This window comes from Drosophila ananassae, chromosome 3R (genome assembly GCF_017639315.1).
Source record: "Drosophila ananassae strain 14024-0371.13 chromosome 3R, ASM1763931v2, whole genome shotgun sequence".
NCBI lineage: Eukaryota > Metazoa > Arthropoda > Insecta > Diptera > Drosophilidae > Drosophila > Drosophila ananassae.
The window spans coordinates 2960918-2986758 of NC_057930.1; the positions used below are offsets into that span (position 1 = coordinate 2960918).

The 25841-nt window shown below is 38.4% G+C and overlaps 1 protein-coding gene across 2 annotated transcripts; it reads right to left on the reverse strand.

Annotated features, from left to right (window-relative positions):
• Positions 1-14862: 14862 nt before the first annotated feature.
• Positions 14863-16057, reverse strand: LOC6499006 (mitochondrial fission 1 protein). Of its 2 annotated transcripts, XM_014904647.3 has the most exons (6): positions 15897-16057; positions 15778-15845; positions 15651-15699; positions 15423-15590; positions 15257-15369; positions 14863-15154 (listed from the first exon to the last, which is right to left on the reverse strand). In XM_014904647.3, exons 1-6 carry the CDS (start codon positions 15939-15941, stop codon positions 15130-15132), a joined length of 468 nt encoding a protein of 155 aa, XP_014760133.1. In that variant the 5' UTR covers positions 15942-16057; the 3' UTR covers positions 14863-15129. The 2 variants fall into 2 exon arrangements, with proteins under 2 accessions (XP_014760133.1, XP_001965889.1); XM_001965853.4 differs by lacking the exons at positions 15651-15699; positions 15897-16057 and having other exon boundaries at positions 15735-15850.
• Positions 16058-25841: the final 9784 nt, after the last annotated feature.

The window sequence follows — 25841 nt, forward strand, 5'->3', positions numbered from 1 at the left end:
CAAAAACCAAAGATTAGCTCCCCGTGAGCAGGTTCTATGGGAGCTTATGGGAACTGTCATTATTTATGATGAAGACCCCCAGATTTGTCGGCCCCTCTATCTATTCCACCATCGCCACAGCCAGTCCGTCGTGGAAAGATGTGAGTTACATCTTTGTAGTATTGTGAGGATCTGGCTTTGGTTCCTTATGGAGGGCGGGACCTAGATCATTGCTCTGGGTCTATTTGGGAAATACACCAGGTCAACTCTACAAGCTTGGCGCCCTTGTAAACCTCACCTAGCTCTACTACCGCCGTCTCATATAGCTCCGCGACCACTTATCGTCGTAGGCTATCACTTTTGCCTTATAAACACGCCGCTGCCTTATAGCCTCCCCGCGTCTTTGCAGGAGGAGGGCCTGGTTCCTTGGGCTGGAGCTCAAAGCAGTTGGCTGCTATGGCTGCTTCTACCTATCTCTTCTTGTCCCTTGGGACATTACCGTTGGAGTTACCCCTGTCTTTGCGCTTCTGTGAAGGACCGCTTTGGTTGTATGCGCAAATGCTTTGTCATAAGTCCTCCCGGCACATCCTGGGATTTCTCCCTTTTGGGATGTGTCTTGTGTATTGGAATATTGTGGAAGGACTCCTTTGGCCCATTCCACTTTTTTTAGCCCTTCCGTGACTTCGCAGAATCAACCCTGAATTTTTTTTTTTGCCTATGTATGCTTTTTTTGGCTACGTTTGCCAGCCGATTCGGGTTCGCTGCCCTTTTCCGCAACTGCGGGAGGCAACAGGGAACTTGGGCCAGGAGATGCCGCCATGGTGGAGGTAGTGGGTGGTTTGCTGTTGCGACCCCGAGTTTGCCTGGCTTGCTTGTATCTGCACCGTCTTCGTCAGATGGTCAGACTCTCTCGTCATTGCCAGTGTTTTTGTTTTTTTGGGAGATCCAAACTCCTTGATTAAGTTATTTTTATTTGATTGTTTCATGTAAGGCTTCTTAGAATGACACCTTAGTCCGGCGCGGAGTGAGATGGTGTTTTGGGATGGAAGGTAAGTAGGAATTGTGTAGGAAAGGGAAAATGTCATAGCTTAGGCCACGGATTCCCAATGTCCGGGGTTGATTATTTGCGAGGAGAATCCCCGAGAAGGGTCCTGTTATGGGATCTTCCCTTTATTTACAGCTAACCTTAACTAAAAAGGCAATTGGCTATCCGCAACCTGCGATCAGATTGGTAGCCCTAAGCAAACAAAATTTCCGTTTCTTGTCTAAAAATGTTGACCTTTTTGTTTTAAAAATCTAAAAAAAATGCAGGCAATTAAGCGCAAACAAGTTACAAAAAACGATTTTTAAACAATAATTTTTTTTTAACCAATAATAATCCTTTTTTATTATTTCTTTTTTTGATTTCATCAAATTTTGGGTCGATCGTGTTTACAGTTTGTGCCGCTAGTTTGTGAATTTTAATTTGCCTATTCTTTCCAATATCAGAACATCATTTTTCACATATTATTGCTTTTTTTTTGTTGCGTTCAGAAACTTCTTCTGTGACAAAATTTAAAATTTTTCAAACTTAAAAAAATTATCTGATACAGTAAGAACTGAAGATAGCTAAAATTAAGTTTCACGGAGCTGACCAAATAAATTAATTTACAGTATTAAAAAACCGTACTACTAATGACTTATTATAATTTGTGACTCTGAAATTTTTTTCGAGATCGCGATTCACTTTTGTTTAATTTCGAAACGAGACATTAGATTCCCCAAAGCGCTTGCGAAGAATAATTTGATTGGATTTGAACTTTGTGGAGCGGTAAAAAATTTAAAATTGACCCTTTGTCGTTAGAAACACACCTAAATTGCTTTGACAACATTGAATGATTATAATTTAATATGAACTGTATTGAATAGCAATAGATAACTCAGGCCGACAATTTCCAACTTTTTTTCCTCCACGCATAATTTCACCTGCTCCATAACCTTTAAGCTCCCCTGAACCAAAGTCTAGAACAAACATAGGTTCTATCACCCACAGTTTCCGTAGTACACCTAAGAGAAGAAATTGATAAAATTTTACCATATATTGAATTATGTAGGCCGTGTAATGGCGATGACCATCATAGTTTCCAGTACATATCATTTTTGAAATGTATGTGTACCAACTAAAATTCAAAAATGGTATCTAGCAATTACCATTGGAATACTCATCCAAAGTTGAAATCTCCGATTTTCTACATTAATTTTTGGTCTTCTATGATTTTTCCCCAAACATTTTTCTATGGAAGATTTTTATTTTCTTATTGAAATCATTAGATCATACTAAGTTTTAATTTTGGATTTAAGGAAAAACTCGAAATAATTTTATTGAATTTAATATAGGTGGTTAAACAATATTTTCTTTAATTAAATTGGAGTTTTTAATCTCATATTTTCAAAAGTCAGCACCAAATGCATGTTGGTCAAGAAGTGCTTAAAATCATTTCCAATCCCAGAAACTAAAGAGCGTAAAGGATCTGGTGGTGGGACCAATTGTGTCAATTTTACTTTGCCTTCAGCACAACATAATCCAGTAGATTCACCAGTGTACTTTAACGCCTTACAATATTTACAAATTGTTTTCATTTCCCCAATTGTTACTGATTTGTCGGCAAAACAATCAATTGCTGGATCAATTTGATCGAATGTCCCGCCCTTTGATTTGTGAATGGTTAACGCACCATCTTGTCCGTTGTCAAAGGGATGGTCGATGTTCTCAATTCAATAGGCACAGCAAGAGGACTGACTTTGCTTTGAATTGCTAATCTGGCATTTTTTTCCTCGCTTTTCTACGAACTTTTGGTGAACCACAAAACTCCAGCCAGACTCGGCAAATGTTGTTGTCTTCATTGAAGTCCAGATGAACTAATTTGCCAACTGCCCCATTCACAATTCCATCAGTCACTTCAATGTTCGCCGCAACTAAATAATATTTTCCTTTTACGAAAGTTACTTGGTACGGTAGTCCACCGGTATAGATAACACTCTTTTTGTGCAATCTGACGCGACAAGTAGCTTCTTGTTCAGCCGTGTTAGTCCCCGTGACGATGTCAGTCGCTGTTCAAATAACTTTATCGGAATCTCCTTGCAAAATTTCATTATAAGCGAACACCGTTAGGGCACAATCTTAGAGCATCTTCTTTCGTGTAAAATCTTGATTCAATTAGTTGCAGTTCTGATGGCTCTAATACATCGCCGTTTCCCATTTTCGTCAGTATTGAAGAAAATTGCGAAATCGCCTGTCTCATAACTTGAGTGAGCTGGTAAAACTTGAGACTTCGCCACATATGAGGTCCAACCATTTGTGTTCTAATTGGCTTGTATATTAATGTGGCTCTTACAGGTGGCGCCTGACGTAAATCCCCAATTAAAATTACGTCTATATCTCCAAAATCCTGATTGTGATTTCCTGTAATTTGCTTCAGGCGCAAATCAGTTTTAGCCAATAATTGTCCACCTATCATGTCGATTTTATCATATATCAGTATACCATAATCAGTACCCTGATGTATCGAAAAAGCGATCTATATAGATGATAAAGGTAACAATTTGGATATCGAAATTTTAAGAGCAGTATGCACTGTTGTACCATCAATCGCCACAGCAACTTTACCAGTAGAAGCGCAAGTTATGTAGGCATAACATTACCCGTTCGTATCATTAAATCTGTTATAGATTTCCATCATAAGTTTGATCACAAAAGTCTTTCCACTTCCAACTGGACCAGTCAAAAAAATTTGAAATGGTGAATTATTTTTAGTTAGAAGATGAGATATAATGTGCATTTAAAGTTCCTTTTGCTCACAGTTAGCCGACCTCATCAGTTCGTTGAAGAGTTCAGTTTCCATTAAACTTTCTTTTTCCTTCGCTATGGCTCCAAGTTTGTTGAACGTTGCGTATCGTATATCAGCAATAATTGCAGAATGAGAATCATTCAATTCAGCTTCGAAGGATCAGCTTCGAAAATGACGTTGGCTTCTTCCCTCAACTGCTGCTCTTCTTCATCTTCTCTACCTAACGCTCTGCAAATTTCAAGAGTCTTCTCAATGTCTAAATTCGATTGAAACTCTTTCCTACTATCTAAAATCAATTTTTTGTTGTCTTCGTATATTTGAATAAACTTAATTTCAGCAAGTACGTCGTTATCTTCGCTTCTAAAAGGAATATGCAATAATACCATCTCTCGTCTGTAATCGTTGAAATTATTGGCCATTTCATAATTACGATATCTAGCAATTCTGGGAATTTTCCGTTGGTAATTACTCTCCTTTTGGGTTCATAGTGTAATTAGCAACGAACTGGATCAATTTCACATCTTCCATAATGTGAATGCGGGCCTTTTTTCATATCTATCGGACTAATTTTCTTTCCATACATTGGTGCAGTCATCATCTAGCTTCTGTACTTCCTTCAAGGTATTCCTTATTCTTTGACGTTTAGTTGGATATATAGTTGGAATATAAACAGTGGTGACAGATGCTTTAGCCATTGGTTTACGTAACAATTACAGCTTCGTGTGCAGGCAATTTGACAGCATGTGGGAGATCAACGCTCAATTTCTCAAATATATCTACTATATCAAACTCTGGATTTTCGTCCATAACCTGAATAATCTGTCGTTGTAAATTACTGATGTAAGCAGCACAAGCGTACTCATCTTGAATGATTTGGAAATCCATGTTTGGTTGCAGACAATGGAAAACAAATGGATTAAAAGGGTTATAACATTTTTCACCTGGTGTTCGACGGAAAAATAACTTCGGTCGCGATATTCCAGCTCTGATTATATTGTAATGTTCATCAGAAACAATATTATTCTTAGCATAAAAAACATCAAATCCATCGTAACCGAAGTTCTCCAAATTGTTTCTCAGTAATTGGTATTTTTCCTTATACTCTTTAAAACTCATCGCATATAAATCGGAATCCGTATCTTTCATTGGCATCAATGTTATTGTATTACGCGATGGTAAAAAGGGTACTCCAAATCGACAATTATCTTTTTTCCCACGATCCAATTTTTTGTAACACGTAAAGGTGTGTTTATGTGTTATGAGTTTGATATTTCCAGAAGCTTCTGATTCTGCTATTGAAACTAACTTGTCGACCATATCTATGACTCCCGTGCTGTTACTTAATAGATCTTCTGGAGCATTTTTAACCATAAAAGTATGTGGGCATGGGGACTTCCACGGTGCTGGAATTCTTTTCGTTTGAAGTAATGTTTCAATCGATACTTGCCAAATGGATTGTCTCGTTTTGACTGCAAAATCTTCAACAAAACAATTCACCAATTTGTAAAGTAAATTTATAATTAACCAAGTAAATTGCACATGTGACTGCGTCCTCGTTGACAAGTTCAGGTTTCTGTACATATCGAAAATATATAAATTCATTAGAAACATTTGCTTCATGATTTTTCAGCCTGTACAATATTTTGAGCAATTCAGTCCACCCAGTTTCTTTTTCACTGAGTGTCAAAAAAGCTCCAACTGCTTTTTTCTGCTCCCAATTGTCTTATCATACCGAAAAGGTCTTTTTATCTATCAGACCAGTACCAAGCCGAATCAGTAAAAGCGGATCAGTAGCGCTTGCATGAAAAGTGTAGTATCTGCTTGCATGAAAAGTGTAATATTACATCCAACTCTATAAGTTCTAAATTTTCCACCGTAGATTGTGAGGAATGCAAGTTCTTCAGCATATTCATCGAACAAAACACTAGGTAGGACACTCCATTCCCCTGGTACCATATGCAACATTTTATCTTCATCCCACATGAGAGGTTTGTTGTTGAGCTGTGAGATTGTCTTCGATAGGAATGTGTTTACTTATCTCATCCATTACCAGTCCTGCTTATCTTGACTATTTAGAAGTGCTTCATTTATAGTAATATTTTCGTGAATACACAGTGGTGTTTTCACAAGATTTTTGTTTTTTGGCGAGACCATAATCATAACTGGTTTTGTGAATCAGTTTCTTACTTTAGATGAACATGAACACAGTGTATCATCTTCAATATTTCTTGGTAATTGATTTACCATAGTATTTACTTCGGCGGTTACGTTGATGATTTCTCCATCATACCATATTGACCATTGATATGCTTAAGTCTTCTGATTTGCATGAACAGAATTCTTGGCGAAATGAGTCGCGGCTCGATCATATTTAATTTTGGCAAATGAGAGGGAAAAACTTATTGCATGTCGATAGTAAAGGAATTTTTAGAGCATCGAGTGACTTCTTACTTATTTGGGGATTGAAACATTCATATCGCTGATCTCTACATGAGTGTGGATTGATTTTAACAGGAATATTTTCAATAGGTTGTGGTGTGTGGATTGATTTTTAACAGGAATATTTTCAATAGGTTGACCATCTCTTATGTCATCAATAAAAGAAATAAAAAATAATAATGAAAATTCTTTTTCTGAAATAAAGAAATTGCTTTTCTTAATCAAGTGTTGACATAGTGATTATGTACACAATATTACGATTATACGTCCTTGCAAAAATATCGAAACAATCCATATCTCCAAATTCTGAATTACTTTGCACCATTCGGATTAATGCATGAGCCTACAAATGGAGAAAACGAGCAGCTGCCTCCGAAGTGCGTGGCTGTCATGTGATTGCAGATTGCAGTTTCCATCTGAAGGAATATTTATTATTTGATGTAAAATGGCTTCCGCTGTGCACAGTTGATAACCTGTTGATAGGGGACTTCGAATGCATAATTTTCTGTTGGTCCTTGAACAAGTGCATTCCGAACCACCCGACTTTTTTTTTTGATTAAAGCTTGGTTTTATTTATTGGATCTTCTCTTTATGAGTCTAACAATAATGTTGCAAATATTATAATAATACATTATCTAACAGTTAATTTTTTCTGACTAAAAACAACATGGTCCTAATAATAAGCGCTGCATTGGAAGGTCGTTGCGGCGAAAACGAGAAATGCTAGAAACTCGCGTGAGGGCTCTCGCGAGATGATTTGGATGTACTGATAGCATGTTGTAGTACTTTGTTGTGATTTGTACTATCTCTTCTCTGATTAGTGATATCTGAGGTCCCATAGTCCCCTATGAATGTTTACATTCCAAAACGTACCACGGTGATGGTTCTGAGAATTTCTGATTGAGTTCTTTGCATTATATCCACACTGCTGTTACTAGCATTCCCCCACAACTGAGAGCGGTACATCCAGATTGGTTTCAAAACGGTGTTGTATAGAAGTACCTTACAGTCCAGGCTAAGGGGCGAGCGGCTATTGATAAGCCAGTGGAGGAAGCTGTCTGTGAGCTTTAAATTGGGGCATGGGGCATTTCGAGCGGCTTAGGATCGCTGTGTCATCAGCAAAAGTGGATGTGGTTAGTTGCATGCTCGTTGGGATGTCCGCGGTGTAAATAAGGTAGAGTGTTGGTCCTAACACGTTGCCTTGAGGAACTCCGGCACTGATGATGTAATCATCGGACATGGCAGCATTACATCTTACTGAGAATTTCCTGTTGTAAAGGTATGACTTCAGAAGTTTGTGAGTGTTGGTTGGGAGCATTTCTGTAATTTTGCGCATTAAACCTTCTAACCATACTCTGTCGAAAGTTTGTGATACGTCCAGAAATATCGCAGTGCAGTACTCCCTTTGTTCGAATGCATTTCGAATTTCTGAAGTTATGCGGTTGACTTGCTCGATGGTTCCATGTTTTTCTCGAAAACCGAATTGATGAGTCGTGATAGTTTTGTGTTGTGAGATATGGGGTAATATGTGCCAAGAAGCATTTTCCGAAGAGTTTTGATAGACACGTTAGTAAACTAATTGGTCTTTATTATGAAGCAATTGTGCGGTCTTTGCCAGGCTTTGGTATCATTATGATGATAGACTTTTTCCATCTCTATTGGAAGTATCCATGTCTCGTTATTGCATTGAAGAGTTGGCAATAGCTCCAACTATTTCAATAATCATCTTTGGTGATATAAGGTCGTTAGTGCATTGAAGAGTTGGCAAATAGCTCCAAAGAAGTATAATAATCATTATATAATTCTATTTTAATTTTTGGTGATATAAGGTCGCATCCTGGAGATTTTTTTGGGTTGAGTTGTTCATTTATGATTTTGAGTAACTCATGTGGTCTAAATACAATTGGTTCATACGAAATACATTTTGAAGAGGTTCTGCAAAATATCTGCAGGTGACACACAGTGTAGCTTGTTGCTTGCTTTTATGAGTCACAAGTCGTGATCCCCAGTGCGTATGCTTGGAATTAAAGTCTCCTGTACTATAAATTGTTCGCTCATAGAGTTGAAATAATCCATGAATTGGGATTCGGATATTGTAAACAGAGGAGGACAGTACACGGCGGCAAGCTTTAAGGAACGGTGATCCATCTGTACACATATAGATACATGTAGCTTGCATGTAGTTAGTGGCGAAACTATTGTTGAAGCAGTGCTTCATGCGGTTTCTAATCAGAATCCCGTTGCCTCCGTGTGCTTTCCCGTCTGGGTGATTCTTGTTATAGAAGAAGTAGTCTCGAATTTGGAAATTGTATTTATTTGTAAGATGAGTTTCTGCGAGTAGATTACATTGATATGGTTATTATTAAGGAATTGAGTTAACTCGAGTTTACGCTGTGAGACGCCGTTGGCGTTTCACTCCACAATGATATACGGAGTGTCTGCATGATTGCAAATTACATATCATTTTTTCAGCTTTGGTCGTAGACTGTTCTCCTGGTTGATGAGGGAAACTGATGATCGTGGCTTGGTTGGAGCGGTCCTTTTGAGACCCATTTTTAAAGCAGTTGCAAAGCTTTTGGGTTTGTCGGTGAACTCATTATTAGCTGAAGATTTCACGGCTGTAAGGGGGAAGATATCACGCGTTGATTTCATAGGTGTAATGTGTGAGCGAGCAGTGGTCACTGTTTGGTGTGTACGACTTTTCAGTTCCTTGTAGACTGGACAGCCCCTATAGTTAGCCGTATGGTTGCCTCCACAGTTTCCACTCTTTTTGCTGCTGGGATCCTCTTTGTTTTTTGGGCATTTATGAGAGTCATGAAGTTCTCCACAAAAAACGCATACTGGACGGAGCGTACAGTAAGTCCTTGTGTGGCCGTATTCTTGACAATTATTACACTGCACCGGCCCATTTCTTTTGTGCGGCTCTTCTGAGGTTATTCTGAAGTGTAGTAGAAACTGGAGAGTAAAAATTGGATGCACTTAATTTTTTTTTCTACCTTTCTTTCTCTGTTCAAAATGTTAATAAACATTTTGTACATTAAAACCTTTCTCCTTCAGTGCGCCTGTAACTTCAGCTGGTGTTACTTCCGGTTCAATGCCTTTAAGGATCTTGGTAAGGCAGAAGTTTTTATTGTTGTTTAAATACTTCGACAAAATTTTTTAGTTTACTTCCGTATTAGTCTGAACTTTTGATTCGTCAATATTTTCTTTTGTTAATGGAATTATGTGGAAATTGTCTGGTCCGATTAGATTCAGTATTAAGTTTACGAGAGCATTAGAACTTTTCTCTTGAATGTAAATCGGCGGCGGCTTAGGCTTTTGACGTCTAATGACGTCACTGTACTGGTTTCTGTGGCTTAGCAGGTTGACATGAGGGAAGGGTATGGGGTTTTGTCCAACAAGAGCGCTGGAGAGCAAGAGCGCGCCCTGCCCAGCGATGTTGGATTGACTTCATTTCTCGGGCTTGGGGTTATTGATCGCGGTTGGTTAGTTTTTGTTGGGTTTGCGATAGCGTTGTCTTGCGTTGATACGATTGAATGGTATGCGTTGTCACGTATGAGTGTCAAATTCACTCATAGCTTAATGTTTTAGATTTTCTTCTTGTTTTTTTACACAAAAAGTACGAAGTTCATCGCTCTAAGCGTCTTTTCGCCAACTGTGTGTTGTTGTTTAGAGCTTACAGTGCTTTTATTTAAATTTTCGTTGACGATAAGAAGACAGGAAAAAAAAACCACGTCTGCAATCGCCGACAGTTTTCTCCATTTCCAATAATTCTGGATCCAAACTGATTCGCTTCGATGTGTTGCCTTTTTCTGCGTTCCCTAAACTCCGTTTGACGCTGTGAATTTGTTTTCGATACCCTTGGCTTCGGTCTTTTTTGCATTGATTTCTGATTATTTCAATTCGATGGCTGTGCTTAAATTTTTTCTGGCCTAATAATGAAAATGCGAATATTTATGAATAAAAATGGTTTTATTGTTTTGTTTTGTATTGTTTTGTTTTTATTGTTTTATTGCAAAGTATTCTCCATCAAGACTTATACTTGCTTATTGACTCGCTTCCACAGCACCTTCTGGCGTCAAAAATCGTTGACCACGCATTTTTCTCTTGAGGTGCGGAAATAAAAAGAAGTCATTGGGTGCCAAGTCAGGGCTATATGGCGGATGACCCATCAATTCGACATTCTGGCCGGTCAAAAAGGCCCTGGTTTGAGCTGATGTGTGAGAGCTCGCATTGTCATGGTGCCGAATGATCCGTTTTCTCTTGTTCGTTTTTCGAATTTCCACTCAGAATTGACCGTCCTACGTCGCTCAAGCGGAACAGTCGCCACATGACCTATTTTACCGAAGAAACAGGCCACCATTTGCTTCAAAGTTCTTCTTCTACGAACAACATTCGTTGGATTTGGCTCGTCTTCGAAGACCCACACGGTCGATTGCTGTTTGGTTTCGGGCTCATAAGCATAGATTCATGATTCGTTATCTGTGACGATCTTATAAACGTCTTTTGAAACACCGCGATTGTATTTTTTCAGTTTTTTTTTTTTGCACCAATCCACAAGAGCCTTTTTTTGAGCGACTGTTAAATTGTTCGGGATCCAACAAGAACAATTTTTTTATTTTACGGCCAAGTGTTCATGCAATATGGAATGTATGCTGGTAGAAGAAATGTCCAAGGATGCCTCTATCTCACGGTATGTCACATAAACGATCTTGCATTATCAGTTCATGCACAGCGTCAATGTTCTCTGGAACACGAACTGTTTTTGGACGACCTTCGTCTTCGAGCGAGAGTCGGCCACGATTGAATTCATTTTAACCGGTTTTTCACAGTCTATAAGATGGTGCTCCATCGCCATACAAAGATTTAAGTTTATCGATGCACTCTTGTCGTGTTAGTTCACGTCAAAAGCCGTGAAAAATGATGCGCGAAAATGTTCACGAGTTAATTCCATTTTCTGCCAAATTGATTTCAAGTCACTGTAAACAACACAAATTATGGCCTATGTGAAAACTTTCTGAGCACATTTCTGCTAAAACATGTCAAACTTACCAACAAAAACGTCAGATGGCGCCAGGCAATACTTAGTATGGCCTAGCCGGAAATATATGTATATAGCAACTCTCGTACATCTGGTTGAGGTATTCCATCAACGCTGTAAATGTAATAATTTCAACTGTCGTATTTCAATTTCATTGCGGCGACGCGACAGGCGACACATGTACGAAAGTTCCAATAATTTAGCTATAAGCATACTCGTGAGTTTCGCGTAGTGGGGAGCATGAGCTGTGGAGAAACGCTCGACTGTGGAGAGTGAGAGAGAAGAAATTGGTATATTCTCTCACTCTACGAAGAAGAAGAAGACGCCTAGCCGTTTAACGTTATGGTTACTGTTACGGTTTTTCTCGGCTAGCGCCATAAGAAACTTCGTTCCAAAAAGAAATGACTTATGACTAATAACTAAACCTGTGCGTTGCACCATCGCTTTCGCGATGTCCGCCACGGTTGCTGCTTCTGCTGGCGACCTTCTATATCATTGGTTGTTACCATGCCTGTGCTCCTAATTGGTCAGTGCAAGTGCATTGTGTTGATGGTAGAAGCACTTGCCGTAGGTTCAATAAGCTTGGAAAATTTTGGTTTTTATTTTTTTTTAATGGTTATTTAGTACTCGATACATTCGATTATTGTCGCCAAGGCATCATCTATGACTCTTTTCATTACGACATGGGAACACAGAAACACTTCATAGAATTATCTCAAAATTGGCCATAAAACAAAGAAGTGCATTTTTAAGCGAACGGGAATCGTTTTGATTTTATACACGGAAGGCGCAGAGGTGAAATCCTATATAATGCTGTAGTTTCATCAGTAAAGAAATCCCGCCGATAGAAAGGCGGCGGGATTGGAGAAAGTTACGGCGAGAGCAGAGGAGCAAAGGATTAACGGCAGGAAGCGATATTTGCAAGGATTAACGGGCGCCTCAGGCACTATATAAGGAGGGTCCCTGGAGCAAATCGGGACCGAGTCGTCTTGGGAAGCTGGAAGAGTTGAGTGAAAGACCCCCGTGGGTAAGTCTAACATTCAAGCGAGAAAGTTTCCTTAGAAGAATTAGGAGTATAGGCTGAAGGACCTCTGGTTGGCCATAGGAGCGGAGCGAAGGCACGCAGGTGTTGGGTGGCGAATGGCGATTGCAACCGGGGCTGTGTTCTGAGGGAAGGAAGACCCTTCGTGCCCTAATCCGGCTGCCAAGCTCCAAGAAAGCGTTTCCTGTCCGGCGTATGCCTGGGAGGTGAGATTGGTGAGACAACACGCGACAGCAGCAGGATAGGAGCAGCATAGGTCCCACAGATGGAGATCGCGAGTCCAAACTGAAGGAACCCAGCGGCAATGACTGGGGAAGCAGCAAGGATTCGGCGGAGGAGTCAACTCCGGTGGTTCATTATTACAATAACATTGTAAACAAGTTAGAATAAAAAAAGGTATTAATTATGTAATATAAGGTTGTCAAATATCTCCCTTCCGCTTTTTTGCTCTTTATTCAATGCTTTATAAAAAGTGTTACAGTGATCGGATTTAGTTCAAATATGCTCCGTTTTGTTCGATAATCTGTTTCCATCTAGACGGCAACTTTATAATACCTCCCTCGTAGAAGCCCCCCTCCTTATTTGCGAAGAACTCGGACAGCCACTTTTCACAAGCCTCTTTTGTGTTCAACTTTACACTACCAAGGGCGTTCGCCATGGACAGGAACAGGTGGTAATCACTTGGCGCTATGTCCGGGCTATATGGTGGATGCGATAAAACCTCCTATCCGAGCTCCCGTAGCTTCTGACGAGTCATCAACGAAGTGTTTGGTCTGGCGTTGTCCTGGTGGAACACTACACCATTCCTGTTGGCCAATCCTGGACGCTTCTGGTCGATCGCCTGCTTCAAGCGGTCCAGTTGTTCGCAGTAGATGGTAGAATTAAGCGTCTGGCCATATGGGAGCAGCTCATAGTGGATGATTCCCTTCCAATTCACCAAACACACAGCAAAACCTTCCTGGCCGTCAATCCCGGCTTGGCCACTGTTTGGGACGATTCACCGGCCTTCGACCACGACCGTTTTCGCTTGATATTGTCGTATGTGATCCATTTTTCGTCGCCAGTCATCATCCGCTTCAAGAATGGGTCGAGTTCGTTTCGTTTCAGCAGCATATCGCAGGCGTTGATTCGGTCCCGAAGGTTTTTTTGCGTCAAATCATGCTGCACCCAAACATCAAGCTTTTTTTTGTATCCAGTCTTCTGCAGATGGTTTAAAAATGGTTTGGTGACTAACTACCATCTCCTGGGCGATGTCACGAGATGCCAAATGCCGGTCTAACTCGATGTATAATGTACATAGCCGCCAAATTCAAAAGACAAAAAGGCGGAAGGGAGATATTTGACAACCTTATATATGTAAAATTGGTCAACGACCCACAAACTCCATGAGCTAGCCCGGCATTTGTTGCGAGCGTAAACAAGAAAAACAGATATATAAAAGAAATCGGACCGGAGGAGCTATAAACTTTTCTTTCTTCTTCTCGACTGGGTTGTTATTGTTGTTTAAAGGTAAGGCTGAAATAAACAATGGAAACTTAATTAAAGTAATATTAATCAATTCAAACTACTTCAAAGTACAATCCAAAAATACTCTGAATTAAATTGATTTAAAACAAGAAAGGAAAGCTAACTTCGGGCGGAGCCGAAGTTTATATACCCTTGCAGTTCAGTCGCAGTCCGCTAGGTGGCGCCACGCATTTTATATCATTAGATACATAGCGGATCGTATATAGTTGGCCGATCCTTATGAAATTTGGCAAATCAGATTATTTTGTCCAAAATAAAATCTGTACCAAGTCCCATCTTTCTAACTTAAAAACACCAAAGTTATGCCAATTCCGATCGTTGTATGACAGCTATAGGATATAGTCGGCCGATCCTTATGAAATTTTGTACATAAGATATGTTGGTCAAATATAACATGTGTGGAAAGTCCCAACCCTCTATCTTAAAAAACAACGAAGTTTAGGCATTTCCGATCAATCAGTTATATGGCAGCTATAAGATATAGTAGACCGATCCCGGCCGTTCCGACTTATGTACTACCTGCAAGGAAAAGAAGGCTGTGTGCGAAGTTTCAACTCGATAGCTCTAAAACTGAGAGACTAGTTTGCGTAGAAAACCGACAGACAGACGGACATGCTTATCGACTCAGGAGGTGATCCTGATCAAGAATATATATACTTTATAGGGTCGGAGATGTCTCCTTCACTGCGTTGCACACTTTTGACCAAAATTATAATACCCTCTGCAAGGGTATAAAAACTACCTAATATTTATAAGTGAAACAAAAAATTAGTAAGAACAATTAAATTAAAATAAAAATAATATTGAAACTAATTGCAAAAATCGTTTATTAGGTTGCGCTAAAATCAGCTTTTGAACTGGTTTTTGAAAAAGTAACACTGTGTGCTAGATATTTTTATCTTTTGTCAATATCTGGAAACCAAAAATTTAACCAAAATTAATATTTGCACAAAGTTTAGCACTTGTCAACTTGTCTTGTTTTATTTCAGTTTAAAAACGTACCAATGTCGCATTTGACATTTCAGAATTATCCATATTTTATTTAGTATTCATCACATTTACCCAATATCTGTTTATTATCTAAGATATAATAAAAAATATGTTTACGTTTTATGAACTCAATTCTGATTGAGAAAACATTTTGAAGTGTAGACTATACTAGATTCTAACATTGAAATACAACAATTGTTAATAAATGAAGAGCAAGCGTTTGTGTCACGTTGTTTACATGGGTACGGAACAAGGTCCTGTAAAAACAGCTTCATGGAACAGCTTCATTTTTTATCCCTCTTTTGCTTACTACAAAAAATACAAAATAAAAAATATTTATTAAACTGAAACTAATACATTTAATTTATTAAATTAGATTTATTTATTAATAAAAAAATAAATGTATATTACTTTCGAGCCATAGCAAATCCTAATCCCAAAATTCCACCAAGAACAAGGGCAGCTCCTCCAGCAACGGCCATACCCTTTGCTATTTCCTTATCACTTTGCTTTTTAATGTACTCCTAAAATAAAAAAATTATATGACCATTCTTTATTGTTGAAATCCATTATTCACCTCAAGCGAACGAACTTGCTCATTTGACTCGATTTCTAGAAATGCTCTGCAGTAATTTAGGCTTAGATCGTAGTTTTTAATACGAGCATTTCCAAACGCAAGATAATAAATATAGTCACGCCTTCCTTCTGTATGTGTTCGTGCCAACTCCTCCAAAAACATTATTCCCTAGGTTGGTTTAAAACAGATTATGGAATTAAAATTTTTTTAAGTATGTATTTAAATTACCTTCCTTATATCGTTTGTGTATCGACTTCGCACAAGACAAAATGCATACCTACACAATAAATTTAAAAATATACACATACATACATTTTTTTATATTAGACCTAAACCGATTGACTTAATTGCATACTCGAATTTAGTCTCAGTGGTAACTTCGCCGTCTAACTCCAGCTCATGATGATATTTTTTTTCAAATCTCTAAAAAAATAGGCATTAAAATTATTTACACTGTTTTTCGCAGATTTTTACCTCTAAATCTTCTTGTGGCACCACCTCGTTCAGAAGTTCGTCCATTGTTTTACGCTGTTCTTAAAGAATATAATCTAAAGTGTCACGATAGTAACGATAAAAAAAATACTTTTCGAAACATCAAAAATACGCTTTCAATTTTAAGAAATACATAGAATTACCACTACGTTAATACATATGTATATTATCTTTTTTATATTTTTTATTTGTTTTAACAATTTAATAAAAATTGTAACAAAAATTAAATAAAATTCTTCACAATTATTGAATTAATTTAAGTGATTTTTGTCGATAGTTTTAAAAGTCTTTAGTAGGTCTTTAGTTAAGAAATACCATAAAATTACCACTACGTTAATACATATGTATATTAATTAATTAATTATTAATTACATATTAAAAATATGTAATTTTTGCGAAATCAATGCAAATGAAAATGACAATAAATCCCATGAAATTCTTCAAAGAAGCAGTTGATTACAATTAAGTTTGATCCAAATTTTAGCCAGGAAAATTATTTTTAATACCAGAAAAATTTTAGCCAGGAAAAGTATTTTTAATACCAGAAACGGTTGCACTGCTAAAATAGGCATGATTAACAATGAATGAAGTACTCACACTATCGAAGCTAACTTACCTAGTCAATGGGTTACCAATTTAAAATTAATTTTAAGGGGTTATATACAGTCAGAATTTTCAAAAATTTTTATGAAGATTCGAGAAATATTTCCCAAGTTACAGACAAAACTAGAAAAAATTTTTAACTCAATGTAAACTGTTTGTGAAACTTTAAAATCGTTTTTCTCAAAACTATGTTTCTCAAATCGGTGAACACGATTTCTCGAAAACCACTGAACCGATTTAGCTCTAATTTTCACACAAAATTAATAATACTTTTTGCTGTCTTTAATCGAAGATCTTTTAAATAAAATTAAAATTATAATTTAAATCAACATTTGAAGTCGATTTTTTTTTCCATAAAAATGAACTTTTTTTTTGGAAGCTGCCATTTTGTCAAAAAGTGATATTTTTTTAATTCCTTCGATTAAGGACTACATTTTTTAATATACTAAAAGCTTCTTTTGAATTTTTGATTTCCGATGATTCTGCAAATAGTTATTATGTTCACCGCGAGACACTTTTTTTTCGAAGACCATTGGGAGATAAGCTGCAGAGGCCAAGGAAATAATATTTTTACAGATATAATATATTTTTTTAAACTTTAAAATATGTAAAATAATATAGAAAAAATTCAACTTTAATAAATAAATATTTCCTTGAAAAAAAATACCCAAAAACTGCATTTTTTTGACCGCCTGACTGTATATAACCCCTTAATGTTAGTTGCTAGAGGTATTGTCAATGTCATGTCAACACTATCAGATTTATTTATAAAGAAAAGTACCTTGAATTATGAATCAATTAGTACAAAATTACAATATTTGTTTATTGTTATTAATATCATCGAGTTTGCAAAATTAAAATTGGTCAAAGATTCATTTTTGAAAATATGTATACACCTTTACAAGATCATCAAATATGTATTTGTAGAATAATTAGATTAGATTAGTAGCATAATTAAAAGTCGAGAAAAAATTGAAGTCTAGTCTAAGTTAGCTTAGGGCGGAGCGGGAGCGAAATAAAAGCTCAGTTGCGCTCTCTGGCGAATTCGCCCCGCTTCGCCGCAATAGATAAGCTAGGCTTAAGTTCTTTTGGTTAAAATATAGCGATTATAACTTTGAGTCGAACGCTTGTGTCTTCTTTTTAGTCGTTGTAAAAAATTATAGTAAACAGCCACTTTTAGTTTTTTCGAAAGTGTGAGGTAAACTAATCTCAGTAAACATTTTGCGCTCCCGGGTGGACTTGGTATACTATAATTTATAAATAAAGCAACAAGTGACAGTGGCACAAAAAATATATTGAAAAAAAAAAAAATAAAAGTTTCCCGCGATGGTAGTGTTGTAAATATTTAAAAAAAAAAAAAAAATTTTAAGTTCGCGTCGCGAAACAACATTTTTATCAACTGGAGTCATCGTCATCCCCATGTCCTGCACCTCCATCGACTGTCCTAGGAAGTAGCCGCAGGATAAAAGGATCCAAAATCAGAACTGCAGGTATTTGTGCAAAAAATTAAAGTCGAGACAAGACAAAATAATATAAGTCTTGTGCTGGAATATTGCACCCTTCTTTCAATTCTTGGCGCATAGTACTTTAAAAATGGTACAGCTAAAGTGAATAATAATGTTATATATAAATTTTATTGAAATATTGCCAATACATATGAACAATTGCCTATGGACAAAATAAAGACGCATAAATTATTCCAAAATCACTGTCGCCCCCTACCCCTCGTTTTCGATATTGTAAATATTTGCCAATACAATAGATAAAGTGCAGCCAAAAAATTATTTTATATATTTGTGTATAAATAATTGGTACATACAAATAGATGCAGCGGTGAACTTATCGTTTTCGCCTCCCTCCGTTATCCGCTGCTGTATGTATGCATGTTTATGAAATTTTGACGCCTTTTGTTCAACGGAACGCCAAGTGACGCGAAACCCTACAATTTGGTTCGCTATATTGTTTTCGGTATCACTGGCGAACAAATACTTAAATACTCAGTGCCTCGACTATATTTTATTCGACTATCAATTAATTAATTAAGTAATGAAAGACCGCCGATAGAAAGTCGGCGGGATTGGAGAAAGTTAACGGCGAGAAACGGAGGAGCAAAGGATTAACGGCAGGAAGCGAAAGTTGCGAGGTGTAACGGGCGCCCTCAGGGATAAGGAAGGCCTCTGGAACAAATCGAGATCGAGTCTTCTAGGGAAGCTGGAAGAGTTGAGTGAAAGACCCCCGTGGGTAAAGTCTGACATTCAAGCAGGAAAGTTTCCTTGGAGGAATTAGGAGTATAGGCTGAAGGACCCCCCTTGGGTAAGTCCGACAGTCTCAGGTGCGGGATTTTAAAGCGAGTGCGAAGGATCTGCGATCAGTAGCTTAAGGACCCCCTGTGGGTAAGTCCGGCGGCGGTACGCGTATCAGCCAAATAGCGGAAAGCAAAGAGCAAGTGGGAAAGGATCAAGGATCCGCTGCAAAACTGAAGCCCAAGTGTAAAAGTAGTCGGGTTGAGTTATTCCCGGACACAACAGGTATCATGGTGTCGTAGCGGTAGCGACGGGTCAGCTGGCGTACGCCTTGCCTGCTCCTGACCGTTCAAACCAGGTGTGATCCTGTAAAGCGAGGGATAGCCAGCTCGGGAACTCAAGCCCACAAGCTGAAACCACGCAGGGACACCCAGGAAAGTCAAGAGAATCCTGATCCAGGCGCTGGAGCGTAGGCACAGCGTATCACCTGGAGTTAAAGGAGACGCGACGCCCAAACCTCTGGTCTACCATAGATCCTGCGGGGCGTAGGCCACGAAGGTGTTTGGATCGAGTGGCGAACGCGACCAGGGCGTGTCCTGTGGGGTAGGTAGGCCCATCGTGCCCTGATCCGGCGGCTAAGCAGCGAGAAGCATATCCTGCCCGGCGTATGCCTTGGAGGTGAGCCAATCGGTTTGTTAACACGGATTAGGTGCCGGCCACGGCGAAAGGACATTCCCAGAAGCAGCGACGGAAGAGCAGCAACAGAAGCGGCAACGACGAGGGAGCAACGGCGACGACGAGGGAGCAGCAACGTCAGAGGAGCAGCGGCGACGAGGGAGCGGCGGCGACGGACGAGCTGCGGCAGCAGAAGAGCAGCGAAGAAGAGCAACACCCAACAACAGCAACAAACCAGGCTCCGCAACAGAGTCCGTGAGTCCAAACGAAGGGAAACCGTGAGTCGTTTCGGCACCAGTCACCAAGACCACACGACCTGCCGGGCGCAAGCTTTGGGAGGGCGTGTGAATGGCACCAACCCGGAGCGGGGATCGGGTATCGACGGGAGGACGAACGGTCGGTCGGCTGAGCCAAGCGGCCGGTAAGATTCACCCTTTTTGTAAATTTAACATAAATAAAGAAATAACATACCGTGTTATTTCTGGGCTCGGGCAATCACGTCGAATCTATAAATTCGGTGGAACGTACCCCCAAACTCTGTGAGCTAGTCGCGGCATTTGTTGCGAACAAACATTAGCAAAAACAGTTCGTTACAAAACCATTTTAGGCTATCACCCTGGCCAGTCAGTGAACGTGAAAGATAGGTCCCTACCAAAGAACTTTTGTCCGTTGGCCAAATGAAGCAAGGTCCGAACCATCCCATGCTGCAAAAAACGCTCCTTGGATGGATAGTATCGGGAAAATACATGGCAAATTCCTCAACCTCCTCAACAACCGGGCTCTAGCCGGAACTGCCAGGAAGAAATATTAGAATCGATAGATTACCAATTTGAAAAAATTTTGGTCATTGGAAGAGTTACATCTTCTTTTGTCGCCGAACAGGAGTTGTGTGAGGAACTTATCGAAAGACTACTAGAATACTGCCAAACGCCGTTTTCTATCGCTCGGGAGAAGATTATTTCGAGATCCGAACTTAAAGAAAATGTATGTGGAATTTATATAAGAATACGAATCCCTAGATCATATGTCCTCTGTACGCAATGATGTTCCTGCTACGCCACACTACGTAATACCCACCAGTGTGTCTTACGGCCTCAAAGTAAAACGACCAAACTACGAGTCGTTTTTGATGCGTCCTGTAAGACATCCACACAAAAATGTTGAAGGTGGGTTCCAACAATACAGGAAGAGCTGTACTCAACTCTTCTTCGGTTTCGGCTAAACAAATTCGCTTGATAGGCGACATAAAAAGATGTATTGCCAAGTAATGGTGAATGAAGCAGATAGGCGATACCAGTTGATAGTGTGGAGAAAAGATCCATCGGAGATTTTGAAATTGTGCAAGCTGAATACCAATAACACTTTCGGACTCAGAGCTGACTAAGGCATTGGGAATCGCTTGGGTTCCCAAAGATGACATGTTTCAATTTGAAATTGATAAGTCAGTCATGGGTCAAAAGGCGACTAAGCGGAACGTCCTTCGGTGACATCAAAGCTATTCGACCCCCTTGGCTTATTAAGCCCAATCCTCATTAAAGGAAAGATCCTGTTGCAGAAGCTTTGGCTTAATAAGCTTAATTGGGCTGAGTCGATTCCTCTGCATTTGGAATCAGCGTGGAACAAAAATCAGCTCGCCTTGTCACAGTTAGAAGGTATCTTAATACCGAGATTTGTGAAGAGTGATCCGAAGTCCCAATTCAAATTCGTGCCTTTTGTGACGCATCGATGAGAGCCTATGGATCCTGCGTCTATATTCGTTTGCGAATCTAACAGAAGGTTTTCATTAGAAGTAGTATCTGACTTATCAAATGATTCCTTTTTATGCATTTCAAAGGTTCGTTGGGTGCCGAGGATGTCCGCAGATCGTTGCACTGCGACAACGCGACGAACTTCGTCGGAGCGAGTCGCCACTTCGCGGCACTACGGCAGCGAATCGAGGACGAGGCGGACGAACTCGACAATACGCATAAAAAAAAGGATGCGTATTTGCGTTCATACCGCCGCGGGCTCCGCACATGGGCGGACTATGGGAGGAGGTGTCAAATCTGCGAGGCAACGCGAGATTGACCGCAGAGGAGCTGCAGACCATTCTCGTTGGAATCGAAGCCGTTATGAATTCGCGGCCCCTGGGCGCCCTTAGTCAGGACCCAAGCGACGGCGAGGCGTTGACTTCAGGGCACCTGTTGACAGGCGGGCCGCTCATCGCCCACCAGCATTGCGGACCCCGGACCGTGCTTGCGGCGATGGCGGCTTGTCTATCAAGCTAACGTTTTGGCAGCGATGGTCCCGGAAGTACGTCTTGGGCCTACAGGTGCGGTCCGAAGTGGCAGCGGGAGCAGGAGGACACCAGGAAGGGCGATCTGGTCCTGGTCGCAGAAGACCATCAGCTGCCCCAACAGTGGATTACAGCCAGGGTCATCGAAACACACGCCGGCGCGGACGGAAGGGTCAGGGTCGCCGTCGTGAGGACTAGCGCTGGAACGATCTTCAAGAGGGCGATCCATAAACTGGGTAGGCTGCGGTTTCTTGAAGCCGGATGGAGGCCTTCCAGGGGCCGGTGTAGAATAATTAGATTTAGATTAGTGGCATAATTAAAAGTCGAGAAAAAATTGAGAAAAATAAAAAAAAATCTCAGTTAACAGTATTGTTAAATAAGTTATTGAGCTATTGAACAATGGATTATCTTAGAAATAGAATTGCGTGAAATTCGTTTCCTCCCAGGGATCTTTTTATGCAATGAATCGAATACGGTATAAGTGAAATGGTATCTGTAAAACGCCACAACCGTTATAACCTAACCTAACGCTACTCCTAATTAGAGAAAACATTTACAGCCGAACAAAAATTTTTTAACAAAAATTTTACAAACATTAAAACTATACTTTATTTCCTATTTTAATACCTGTATGAATTTATTCTCTAATAAAACCAAATTATTATTTTTTTTTTTACGGTTAGATTTTACGGCCAAAATCCATAATACTGCAAAAAGTTTCTACCAGCAGTACTGAAATTCCTGGCCCCGACTTTTCCGGCCCGAATGTCAAACTTCGATCGAAAAACAAAAACAATTCAATAAGGTTTGCTCTTCGAACGTCAAAACAAAGTAGGCGAAGTAATTCTGCCGGCCCTCTGCTGCTGTTAGAGTTCGAAAATACGCATATTCGATATTAGTTATTAATCACTAATATTTTCTTGTCATTCTAAATATTTTGCGCGGAAAACTTTAACCCCATGGTTCAATGATTAAGGTATCTGCCTGTTACTCGTAAGGTCGTGGGTTCGATTCCAAGCGGAAAAGTCTTTATTATGAGTTAATTTTTGTTTACTTTAATTTTTTTTTAATATCGCAGTCTTAAAATAAACTGTTATATTAAATATTTTTTTTTTTAAATGGGGATTCTTAATAATTGAGATTGTTTTAAACATGCAAATTTGTAAAGGTATATATAGTCTGTCACAAAGTACGCGCGATTCCTTGATAGCTTATAGGCTTGCATGTCGGTCCAGTATACAAAGCACTAAGGTTCGAATCCCAGGGTGTGTGATTATTAAATATAGTTTTTAATATTAATAATGTAATGTTACTAACATATAAATTTAGTTTACAACATAAATTAACAGCAATTTTTAAGGAATACATTAAAAATAATGATTACACAGGCCAAGAGAAAAAAAACTCCATGCAAATTATATGTTTTAATTCCCGATTTAAAATAAAAAAATAAAAATTATGATTTTTATTTTATAAGTTTTATTATTAAATTCAAGAATGAGTTATAAAGATATCCTATTGGATTGATCGTTGATTATAAACTGATTTTACAAATTCAATTTTCTTATAACTATAGCTTTTATCGGTGACAGCGACGCTGGCAGCATAGATGGACTTTGGTTGAATAGTTTTGATTGGTCAGATTTTTATGCTGACATGTAGGTTCCAGGATGGGCACTTGTTTGTGAATTTGGAGCAAAAGGGGTTTGATGTTTACGTCTACTGTCGTCGATAAAGGCGTGTGAATGGTTTATGTCTATGTTTATGTCTGGATGCCAATGATAATGCTATTGGAAAGGGTTTGTGTCTAGCCTATTTGAATTATTCCCACAGTAGGCTCTGGAATGTTGTTTATATATGATTTGATAGGTATGGCAGGGTATACTGGTTTTATGGAGGATTCGTTATCTAGGGTATTTGCAGATACATTAAGTGTATTTGCGGATACACTACTCGCCCCTCCTTTAGAAATTTCAACATCCTTGTTGAATTCGACAACAATTTCCTTGCGGTTGGCTAAACGCTTATAAGTGAATATTATATAAATTGTTATGCTTACAACTATAAGTATTAGGCTTATAAATACAATCCATTTGTATACAATATCTTGTTTTTGTTGATTAATTAATGATTCTTTAAGTTTTAAAATTGGTGTTGGTTCATGTAGAGTTACATTGGTACTTGACAATATTATTTTATATTCATTTATATTCTTTGAAGTAGTGAATTTGATATTTCTTATTTCAAGTGTACATTGGCTTAATTGTATAATATTATTTCCTTCAATTGTTTTGTTAAATAATTCACAATTTTGGTTAATTTGCGTTTTACTTAAATTATATGTTATTACAATATTTGGTTCAATGTATTTTATAAATTCTTTTTCTGAAATAAACGTGTGTTGACAAATTGCTAATTGATTTGTAAGGATCTTTGAAATACATTGGTCCGTTACTAAATATTTTTGATCCATTACATCCACTAAAGGATTTGCAGAATTTTCCAAATAATAAACACTTTTATTATTATTCATAAATTATTCACATTTATCATTTATGTCAATTTGGCGGCCTAAATTATCCGGATATTTAATTATTCTGTATTTTTCAGTTTCATTAAAAGATGTTGGTATATGGGCTAAAATAAAAGTATTTTTGGTTTGACTGCATATCCAAGCTGAAGTCTTTATGATAATAATTTTTCTTCATTAATGTCATCTAACTCTTCATGTTTTAATATTTTAGGATTAAATATTCCAATTCTTGTTAACTGAATCCCCATTTGTAAATCTTCAATGTATTCTAGAAAAATGTGTAAAGAATATCTAAAAAGGTGCAAGGCCTCATTTTCCTCTTCTTCCCGTATTAATTTATTTATGTCCTCTAGTAAATAAATGTCTAGTAAATAGCCATTTTTTGAAGTAATTGGGACAATACTAATTTGTTGAGCCGTTATTAATGGTAACGTTGTCCATGGTACTATTATTATCACTTTCAATATCAGAGTCAGAATTTTCAACATTTCTGGAATAACGAGAAAAATTGCGTTTTTTTAAGTTTTTTAAATTTACTTTTGTGTTTTATTACTTTGTGACCCCTATTTATTTCCTGCCAGTGTTTTTCATCTTTTTGTAAAATTTTTCCTGTTTTCTTAAATGGATTAACAAGTTTCGGCTTACGTTTCATATCTTTTGCAACTTTTGCATAATTTAAATCTACCTCATACTCTTCCCGTTTTTCATTAATTTTATCAATTTTTGATTCTTTTATTTTTTGGAAATTTTTATTAGGTTTCATACCGAAAATAAATATTTCAGCAGGGGTTCTACCTGTAGTGTCATGTGTTATTTCATGATTATAAACATATGTAGCTTTTTCGATATTCATGAGCTTGTCTTCCGCATCATTAAGTGTATTTATGATTCGTAATTTTTCATTAATTGTTTTGTGAACTCTTTCTATATCAGCTATACCATTCTTGCTGCTTGTTGGCACCTATTGCCAAGACCTACTACCCTAGATACACACTAGTAATTTGATCCAATACACATCAGCATGTCGCAATACAACCCACTAACCTATTAAGTACACCTAGTAATAATTAGCAATAAGCATAAAACAATATTCGACCTAATAACCCAGCACTAGTAGACGGCGCCGCAAGAAGCAAGCAAACCAAAGCAAGCAAAAAACCAGCGAGCTAAGCCGAAATGCATGAACAAGCAGTACATGACCAAACAATCTGAGTCAGCAGACTCAGAGGTGGTTAACCCTGGCTTTAACATTAGTTTTATCACGTCCATAACATTGACCTTCCTTAGATCTAAGTATGTATAATTTAGCATCTTATATAAGAATTGTTCTTCTGAAATAAAGATAGTTGCGAAATCAGAACCACTCGTCTCGTTACTCAGTGTTGAACCTCCGGCACTTAAAACTGACCTATATCACGTGATCCTGTGTCAAACGGGTCACAAGGTAGGACGCTCTACCATTATCTACTTCGCGTGGATCCAGTGTAACCGGACCACAAGTAGAATCCGCGGCATACCAGTTTACTTCGAGTGTTGCTCCCGTGAAACGGACCGCCAGTAAACCCCGCGTCATATCATTACTCCGAGTGTTGCTCCCT

What these genes read in the sequence shown, in the direction of transcription:
- LOC6499006 (XM_014904647.3), bottom strand. Translation starts at nt 15,941, where the DNA reads ATGGACGAACTTCTGAACGAGGTGGTGCCACAAGAAGATTTAGAG. An exon ending in TGCCACAAGAAGATTTAGAG is followed by an intron (nt 15,846 to 15,896) that starts GTAAAAATCTGC and finishes CTATTTTTTTAG; the next exon opens with AGATTTGAAAAAAAATATCA. An exon ending in AGCAAGTTCGTTCGCTTGAG is followed by an intron (nt 15,370 to 15,422) that starts GTGAATAATGGA and finishes TTTTTATTTTAG; the next exon opens with GAGTACATTAAAAAGCAAAG.